Raw genomic sequence first — 10,324 nt, forward strand, 5'->3', positions numbered from 1 at the left:
ACTCTGTGAAATAGTGTGATCTGTCGATTCATCTTACATGTTCAGAGCTAATGTCGTCATTCGATATAAGCTCATTATATCATCAATGAGCTCGTTGTCATCCTCGAGGTCATGGTCGATAGTTTCTCAAAGTTCAACTTGTCAATATCATTAAGGAATCTGAGCAACTCAATGACTATCTTAGTAAGGTCTCCCCTCTCTCTTATGTAAATACCTGTAGTTTTTCTTGTGGCTCGGATGTTTAATGCCAAGTATCAGACAGGTCTCTCTTTGCTGCACCTTTTCCAGCACCATGATGTCCTTCCTGTAATATGGCAGCCAGAACTGCAGTATACTCCGGATGGAGATGAACTGTATAGTTTCAGTATCATTTACGTTGTTAACATCTGCTGGAGTCCATATTGCACAGTCACACCAACAGAGAAACTCTCCAGCTGTATTTTCAGTGATGGCAAATGTGCAGAATTAGCACAGTGTAAGTGCAGGCTGACAGTGCACACTAACATCCTTTTTTTGATCTACTGCTTACTTCTAGACAACAGGAAATATCCATGAGATGATGAAGTTGTGCTGGTGTGCTAAACTTGGGACTTGAAGTAAAATCAAGTCAAATGCACTGCTTTCCCTTTACTACTGTAAATAGGGTAAAGGACAAGACTGGGGACTGTGAAGAAATTATCCCATCACTCCAATAGTCAGTAGTGAGACAAAGAATATCGCTGTCAAATTACATGTTGAAGTCAATTCAACTTTGTATAGACTTTTTTTATAAATTCCCTTCAAATGTAAACTGTTCAATCATTTTCTTATAAATGTAGTTTTCCATTATTTTTATGTTGCATTGTATTAAGACACTGGGTCTAGATATCAAATATCATGGCATTACATATCTATTAAAAGCAAAGCATTAAAACTTAAGTAGGTTAGTTTGTGACCCAACTGGACTGTTAATCTGTGCCTATAAAAATCTAATATTAATAAGTCACACAAACAAAGAAGGTGTTCTGTGGGATTGAAGTACATTCCTGAGGCAGTGTAGAACAGCTCAGAACTGCAGTTCACCCAGTATCTGACCTGATGGTGCCTTAAACGATCAAATTGGTGTAAAAAAATTCCATTCCCCAGTCATGTTGTCTGTCACTTCAAACACAAACAAACTGAATGCAAATTAAAATACCCTTTCTCCATAAATTGTGCTGTACAGTTGTATTTAAAATTTTGGAGCAAAAGCAATTTTAACTGACCGATTTAAAAAAAAAGATACCTGGTGTATTTCGAACAGCTATACTTCTGGCTGCAGTATCCTTTCTCCATCAATTCATTCCACTAATTGTCCTAATTACAGGAAGTTACCAGAGAAGATTAATCTGCTAGTGAGTAGTCTGTTCCCCTATTTTCCTGGACAAAGAATTAAATCACAAACCTTTAGCAACATGCATAAGACAATAATAAGTCTCCATAAAATAATCTTCAGCGACATGAGGAACAATTCTCAATGGACACCATTCAGGGTCCTTTAGCTGAGCTAACTGTGTGACCACTTCATAAGGAGGAAGAAGCTAAGTGAACCAAGCCTACCTTATGGAAGTGTGTCTCTATTATCTAAATCATCAGTGACCACAATTATGGAGAAATCTATGTCCCACTACAGTCCTTGCTGAAAGGAGGTGAGGCTAATGGATTGGGGAGCATATGCATAAAGAGTCCAATTGGAGGTTTCTTGTCTCCTTAAAGGAGCTGTTGCTTTTTTTGTTTCTGCTACATATCAAAACATCTTGCATCATTAGACAATTAGAAGAACCATTACGGTCCAATTTCAGTAGTACATTTTTCAGAAAAAGACTTCAATAATTTTGAAATACTAGTAAGTGTACTCCCCAGAGAATTAGTCTATAAAGAGCTAAAACATGGATGTACTGGTCAATAAGTAAAATAAGTAAGTTCCAGTAAACACAATACAACAAAACGTAATGTATTCTGTTTACTGTTGTCTGAGGTACTTTGTGATGAAATCCCTTTTCCAACATGCACATACAGAAAATTACCATAATTCACCATATAAAAGTTCACAAATGTTCCCTATATCTTACAGGATAATATCTGGTCTGGTTAGATTGGGGTTACATGGTAGAGCCCTATTGCAATTTTTCTTGATAAGATAGTTGTTCATTACATTATATTAAAATATCCAAGTTTTGTCCTGAGTTATAATCAAACACTGCTTTCTATTTGGCCATCAAAATTATACATATTTAAGCTGTCATTTTTACACAGAATACATTTATTCCAAATCTGAAAAAACGATACCCTAAATTTCTTGATCCTGAAAGCGTATACCACTGGATTCACAGCTGAATTTGCATGGGACAGAAATATTCCAATATAGATGGCAGTTTTTGTGACATTGTACTGGGGGAAAAAATACAAAATGAAGTTCATGGTGTGCAAAGGGAGCCAGCAGACAGCAAAGAGGAATAAAACTAAAGCCAGGGATTTTGCAAGTTTGAGCTCTTTCCCAAAATATCTCTTGGAGTCCGTAGCATTGGTAACCTTCTTGTTTAATTGCTTCCTAATTATGTAAAATATTTCAGTATACAGGCCAAACATGATGACCAGAGGCAAGAGCACCCACCCAAAGAAATTAAAATACACCATGTAGTCCATTCTGATGACCTTTGTAAACTGGCATATGATGTATTTGTTGCTGGAATTCCTCTCTTCCTTTTGCACCTCTTCACTGCTTCTGTTGTGCCAGCCAAACATTGGAGTTAGCCCAATCAAAGTAGATCCAAGCCAGCAGATGCCAACAACAATCCAGGCTCTCTTCTGTGTAACAATAATCCTATACCTGTTGAACAACATAGACATTATTTTGTTTTTTCAATATAGAAACAAGGCTGAGACTGTGATTAATATGACATTTTATGGGATTATAAAGTTGCTTGTATTTATATAACACCTTCTAATGTAGAAAACATCCCAAAACGCTTCATTGGAGGCATAATCAAAAAATGGATGCCGAGCCAAAGAAAGAGGTATTAGGAGAGGTCACCAAATGCTTCGTAAAGGAGATAGATTTTAAGGAGGGTTTTAAAGGAGGAGGAGGGAGCAGGAGAGTCAGAGAATTTTAGAATATGGAGACCAGGCAGGTGAAGACAGCCACCAATAGTGGGGCGAGGGGAGGGGTGCACTCGAGGTCAGAGTCAGAGGAACGTAGAGTCCGGATTGGGAGCATGGGGGTTGCAGGGATGGAAGAGGATACAGAGATAGGGAGGGGTGAGATCATGGAATGGTCCTTCTTGAACCTACATTGCAATCTGAATTGACTCCTGTTTTATTCAAATAATTCTTCAACACACCATCAGGCAGTTTTTGGGTAATTCTGTAGCCACTTAATGTAGTCGAGTGAATTTACTTATCAAATAAGTTAGCTAAGCTTTGTAGTTTAGTTCTGTTTACCAGTTCTGTATCACTTGTGAGACAGCACTGAAAGGTACATCATTGCCAGGAATATTTCCTGTGCTACAAACAGCAGCCAGTTCAGTGTGACAGAATGTTTATATTCTGATTGCATTGACCCTTCTGACTCCATCAACAGGTTTGCTTTTTTATCAGTGAAGCCTCTGAATGGAGAGGTTTGTTTTCGAAGCAAAGCATTTTATCTGACCTGAGGAGGAAAGAAAACAGAAACTTTTCCCTGCCCAGAAAGCACATCTGCTATCAGGTGATACAGAAAGCAATGTTGTTAATGCAGGTGAAGAAGGCTGTCAATATAATGTTATGTCATGATGAAAAGAAAAATAATGCAAAAATACACAGCAGAAAAGTTAGGTTAATGTTTTAGGTGTAAACTGAAAACCCTTCTTCAAAACATTAACCTACTAGAAGTTTGTTACAAATGCAAAATTTCTTCAATTGGAACAAGTTAATAGTGTAGCTGTACATTGCACGGTTCTTAGAATCGCATTGGCTCCTTTATCAGATTAGAAGTGACTAACTTTATAATCTTCATTTTTTAAAAAAGTTTTCTTATGCGGTTTACATTTTCAGACTGTCTAAGTAAGTTATAATAACTGATGAACTTACTTTTCTGCTTCAATCTCAATTTATACACATTTATAAGAACAGAATCTCTGAAGTTTTTCCATCTTTTGTTGTCTTAATAGAGTAAATCTGCTTATGATGTACTGAGATGTGAATTCACGATTTTATGTGATGAGCACTTTTTTAAAAAAGATGAGAGTTTAATTGTAGGAATGGATCTAGTTTTGCATTTCATTTTTATTTTATTTTTCTACATGAAAGGCATCAAATAACTTCTCAAACTACAAAATCAAACTCGTCAATACCTACCATGTGTCAGCTGATGTATTATTTCAATCTGGACATCATATTACAGTTACTGCCAATCCATTTGTGTTCTACCACCTAAAGGATGTTGCTTTTTACACCAGTAATTTCCACTCACCTCACTAATATTAGCTCAAATAACTTTTGTTTAAGTACTTTTGTCTCCCTCGATGGCACCACGTGGCACTGAACCATACTGATGAGGAAGATCACAGGGTAATTCCTGGCCTGTGTAGAGTTAGCTGATTTCAGCCAAGGGGCACTACAATTGTCCTTCGTGACTCTAGGCTTGGGTAGAGCTGAAATTCAACTAGAGTTCCCATTCCTAATCACTATCCATTGACCACTACTGGAAAGTGCATTTGTGTAGAGATTGGGTGAAGGCAGCATCAGGTTTGACTATGGTGTTCAATACCCTGCCAACACTCATGGGGGTCACACCTGAGGAATGACTGCTAGAGGGCTGCTGGTGCCAATAGAACAATGTTCCAGCTTGTCTCACTACCTGTAGGAGAAGAAGGGGAGAATATTGGGCAGAAAAAGAACTCTGGTAAGTCTTGTCTATGTTATGTATTCAGAATAATACTACCGAGCAGTGCATTTCAAATATTTATACATTCTGAGATTCAGTGAACTACTGTTAACTTACTTTTATGATTTATGATATCCAAATAGCCTTGTAATACTTTCCTAAGTATCCACTCAATCTCTGACAGTAGAATATTTTTCTACTATTTTGTTCAAACTAGAAACTCTGCCAGATTGAATGCAACCAGATAATAATAATATACTTAATTGTACTTTGATAACACTATAAAAATATTATTTGTTTTGCACGTCACCAAAATCCATGTTATAATGCAATCTTTATCCATTTGTTTCCTTTTGTTTCTTTGTAGCTATCCATCTTCACATTATCTTCCAACAAGGAAAACAAGTGACCAACCCAAACAACACCTCTACACTGTGAAGCCAGAGAGGGTAGCAGATGATAATTAAGTGCATGGTACCGGTGCATAGGGGTGTGTGTGTGTGAATGCGTGTGTGTATAGTGGCTGTGATTTTGCTGTCAAAATAACAGTGAGGCTAATGGCACTTACTGTTATTTATGTGCAAATGGTGCAGCAACTTCAGGCAAGGGGCAGATATGCGATTAAACTCAAAAATCCCAAAGTTGCTGTCCGAGTTGCGCTGCTCCGCCATCAGCTTCGCGAAAACGGCATCTTGATGACTGCCTCATCATTGAAATGCATTGAATGCTGTGAAGTTGCTGCATTTGTGTGGTAGATATGAACTAAATTTGCCAAAGAAAGTTAAGTTTTGTCCATTCCAGTCTAAGTACACTTTTAACGACGTGCTAAATGTTAATAACTGCCAATCATCCTCTATGGCACTGAAAATGAACTATTTCAAGTGTGGAGTCTCATTCCTTCAGATATAATTGCTGTTGGAGATTTAAAAAATGTAAAATTTTATTTTTTTAAATTTTTCCTTTTTCTCTCTCAATCCAATCTTTCTTTCCCTCTCTTTCTATACCTGATTTAACATTGAATTCACCCACTCTAATTTACGCTTCCGTCTCAGTTCTTGCACTGTTAATTTCACAATCCTTCAATCTGATTCGTTAAGGAGATACCCAGTTGCTCTCCCTGTTTACTCAGAACCCAGATGCCCTGTTTCCCCTCACTGTGAAATTATCAGCTCGCACTTTCAGCAACTATCCACTCAAAAGATTAAAAAACCCAAACGTACAAGGCCAAGTCTAACTAATGGCAGACGTATTAGATGCCCTGCCATAGCAAAATCTGGGCCATTGTATTTTGCATCTATTTTAAAGTATAACACTTTAGGGCAGAAATTTTTCGGAGGAGTGAACCAACACTGCTCGCCGCTCCATAGATTTATACTAACCCACTAACTTACCGGGGTCTTTTCTTTGGGAACTTCCTCTAATAGGAAGTGGAGAAGAGCCCAGCGTCAGTTCAGGTGAAGCTAGGACCCTGGGAGAAGTGAGATTCACACTCTCCCCTCGACCAATCAGATCGCAGTGTTTTTGCCACTCTGCGTCTGCAGGCGTGAAAATTTAAAACCAGGAAGTGAAAGGTAAAACATTAAAATCTTTGTAAAAACAGTTACAGACAGCAAAAAAGAGGTAAAAATAAATGAATTAAATAAAAGAGACAGAAGGAAAAAGTAAAAAAAATTTTTTTAATTTTTAAGGAATGTTTTTAATGAACAAGAACTATTAAAATAAGGAGTGATGAGACTCCACATTTTTAAAAGTTAATTTTTAGTTGTTTGGCAGTCATTAAGACTTACCGTGCTGTTAAAACTTAATTTAGACCTGGTAATTTTAAGTGTACCTGTTTTATGGCATAATTAGTTACTTTCCAACTGGGCAGCTAAGCAAGCTGGCACTTTTTCAGTGATTTCTCTGATTGCAGCATGCGATATACCTTTAATTCGAAGCTGTCATATCGCCGGCGAACCAGTAGGAGCAAGTTCCGGATTTCCGCGTTTCGCTGCGCTTGTGCAAACACTCCCGGAACTTGCTCCTCTGTTTTGCCACTAACAATAGTGAGCACTGTTGAGCTCACCGTTATTTCACATGCGATTTCTGCCCCTTTGTTACAGAAGCAAATCAAACTTACAAAATGAAAAAGAAAGCCAGTCATTAACTTGAGTCTGAAATTTACAAGACCCTTCCAGTCTGTAAACTTCCTCTCCAAACAGCAAATAAACACTGATTGATCTCGCTACACACTATGCTTTACATGGTCAGCAACACAATGGGGGATTTAGTGAAATATTGCATTTTACAGATAAGGTCCACCCAGTTTGTTTCTTCAAAGTAAGCTAGTAAGTAAGTAGAATTAGGAAATTAGTGAAAAATCAATTTTAAAAAGATACCAGGAGGAACTTCTTTATTCAAAGTGAAATGTTCAGAATAGTCTGACAGATCGGGTTGTAGAAGCAAAAATATCATGCAAAATTCAGTAGGATGGCATAATAAATGGGATAGGATACAGGAGGATGAAATTTAATGGGCTGAATGGACTTTTATCATTGACAATCATTTTTTTATTATGGAAATACACAATCTACATTTGGGTCAAGTTGTCTCCTATTGTTTTTAAATCAAGTATCCACCTGCAGAAAATGATGTAATGTTATTAAAGATGCTAAATGTATTTAAGGTCACAAACCTATCACCCAGCTAGAAACAACGATCACAGCTAAGGAAATAAATAGGGTTGAGCTACAGATCAGCCATGATGTAATAGAATGACAGAACAGGTTCAAGGGGCTAAATGGCCTGCTCCTCTTCCTTTGTTCCAAATGCCATTGTGAGATATTCAGGACTGTGGGCTATGATTTAATTAAAGAAATAAACCTCCGTTTTAAAGATGACATTATATTTTTTGAAAAACAAGTCAGCATTGTTTGTCACAATTTTACAACCATGTTTAAAATGATTTCAGTAATGAGGACGATTGGATGGTAATGTTACAGTTTTGATATAGGATGTCTTAGTGCCTTATATGGCTATATTGGTCTTGGCTTCACACAAAGACTTAGATCTATTGACCTGTGAAGAACAGCATTGTTGCATGTTTTGACATTTTATGTTGTTTTTGTGTTTGAACAATCTTCAAATATTATACAGTGGCTGAATGGGTTACAAATGGAAGCAGCTCGTAAGAGTTGTAAATGTGGATTGTAAGGCTGGATTAATACTTTGCAGTTTTGCTTGATTACTTTTGAGAGTTACGGGAAAATTTAATATCTTATTAGAGGTTTCATGTAGTCGATTACCTCCCTTGGGAGACTGAGTTGGGCATTGTCTGTGGTCCAGGGATGGGAACATGGTAGTGAGCCAAATACTCTTTGTTTTTCCCTTTTGTTTTCAGGTTTGGTTGCTCCTAACTAGAACAGGATGTGTTGATCAGGTCACAGAGAAACATTTTCAACTGACAGTTTTAACTATAAGGCAACACAACAAGAGGCGACAAAGATTTTCTTGTCAATGATAGTTGATTTAACCATATACCTTTGTCATTTTAATGTCAACGTATTTGGGGATTTTTTTCTTGTGCATTAATCTATTGACTGATATCACTTAGTATCAAACATTAAGCTCTAGTTATCAAGGCCCTGTTCACATTTTAATTTTTTGACATTCCTTTTGATGTCTTTATCAAACTTTAATAAAAAAATGTCTGATATATATTGCTGCACATGTGATTTGGTGGCATCAGTGGGGAAAGGTTAGTTTATCCATCAGTATTACAGCAAAAGCCTTGAGGAATCTGTAGGGGGCGACACCCCCGCCCCCAGCAAATAAGGATTGTTGTCACTTGGCTTCCATTGCATTGTATTATATTGATATTTACGTCAAATTATCTCATCCATAACATGAGCCAATTACAAGAAAAACCAAACACAATTAACATTATGCTTACCAAAAAAAATACTTGCAACTCCATAAAACAGATTGAAATGTATTCAGTGTGTTTAAGATAAGTGCATTTTTAAATAAAGGCAAAGTAATGTTCTTTCAACTGGACGGGTTGTTTCTATTCTAGTTAGAACCGACTTGGCTAGATTGATAAATCATTATCGCGTTATTTACAAGAAAATGCTCACACTGTTCAGAATGACGGGGTGATTGTCAGTGCAACTCGGGGAACGCAATATTTACCTGGTCGGGATCTTGGCTCGAAGGTAACGATCCACGGCAATAGCCAAAAGTGACAGAATGGAGCTTTGAGTCAACGTTATCAGGACGCAGCTTACAAGGAGGCAGCTGTAGAATTGCGTCTTTAAACCCAGACTGACGGCGATGGCCAAAGGGACCGCCAAAGCCCCCACGGCGATGTCAGCCAGGGCCAGGGAGACGATGAAGCAGAAGGTCGTGTCCCGGAGAGCCCGGTTGAGCTTGACTGCCCAGCAGACCAGCACATTGCCCAGGATAGAGGCCACTGCGATCAGCACCTCCACAGCAATGTAGACAGCAGACGCGTCCCACGAGTCACCCGAATCTGACATGCTGCTCCCTAAATAGGGACCCTGGTTGTGTGCCACTGTGTCCTGCTTCTTCCTCGCAATAAAACAAAAGCACTCGGATGTTCTCAGGCAAAGTTCGATTAATCAGACACTCCTGTGCACTTTAGAACCCAAAGATCTTCGCAACATTTAATTCCTCGTTGACCAGAACGCCCTATTCATTGCGATCGCCAAAACTGCATGAATCTTAAAACCTTTATTTTTGGCATTCCTTCTCAATAGTGAGCCAGTAATTCCCGGTAGGTCCCGAATTCAGTCAAGTTGTCCAGCTCCCTGACTTGAAGCTTTGCTCTGTGTGTCTCACAGAGGCAAACTACCCTTCATACCCAAGTGGTCTCTGCAACACCACCTCCCTGAGTTTGGAAACAAAACTCTGATTCTTTCCTGTAATGTATCTTTTTTTAAATGTCATCTCAGTTATTTTCAGGGCTCCTCATTTCTGTTTCAGCCCGGAGATTCACTGCACTGCGCTGCATCTGAGTGAACCCATTTCCAAAATTAAAAATCATTCGTCTTCAGAAGGTCTTCAGTTGAACGCCCTTTGCAGCTGCACTCTCTCTCTCTTAGCGCTCGGTGCCTCTGCAGATGGTTCTCATCTGTTTCTACTTTTATGAGATGTTGGTAGTTAATGAGCTGACAGTGCAATGGGAGGGTCTTGGGAGCTGTGTGTATGTATTTTAAAGTTGTACAATCGGTCAAGGTTCTACACCACTCCGATATTTAATGCCTTCAGCTACACAAAAGGGGCATCAGAAGATATGGAGCGTCTTCAGGCAAACATCAGGAAGACATAATTATTAGTGAATTAGTCCTAATCACCGTACTCTGCAATGCAGCACGACAATCATGAAGAAGGGAGGATCGTGAACGGGGATGGGTATGGGGGGTTGTAAGGAACACCGGAGGA

The 10,324-nt window shown here is 38.5% G+C and overlaps 1 protein-coding gene across 1 annotated transcript; it reads right to left on the reverse strand.

Moving 5' to 3' along the window:
• Window positions 1-1,994: 1,994 nt before the first annotated feature.
• LOC137344679 (adenosine receptor A1-like) lies at window positions 1,995-9,972 on the reverse strand. The gene is made up of 2 exons (XM_068007808.1): window positions 9,053-9,972; window positions 1,995-2,848 (listed from the first exon to the last, which is right to left on the reverse strand). Exons 1-2 carry the CDS (start codon window positions 9,397-9,399, stop codon window positions 2,212-2,214), a joined length of 984 nt encoding a protein of 327 aa, XP_067863909.1. The 5' UTR covers window positions 9,400-9,972; the 3' UTR covers window positions 1,995-2,211.
• Between the last annotated feature and the right edge of the window lie 352 nt (window positions 9,973-10,324).

Source organism: Heptranchias perlo, chromosome 27 (assembly GCF_035084215.1).
Source record: "Heptranchias perlo isolate sHepPer1 chromosome 27, sHepPer1.hap1, whole genome shotgun sequence".
Taxonomy (NCBI): Eukaryota; Metazoa; Chordata; class Chondrichthyes; order Hexanchiformes; family Hexanchidae; genus Heptranchias; species Heptranchias perlo.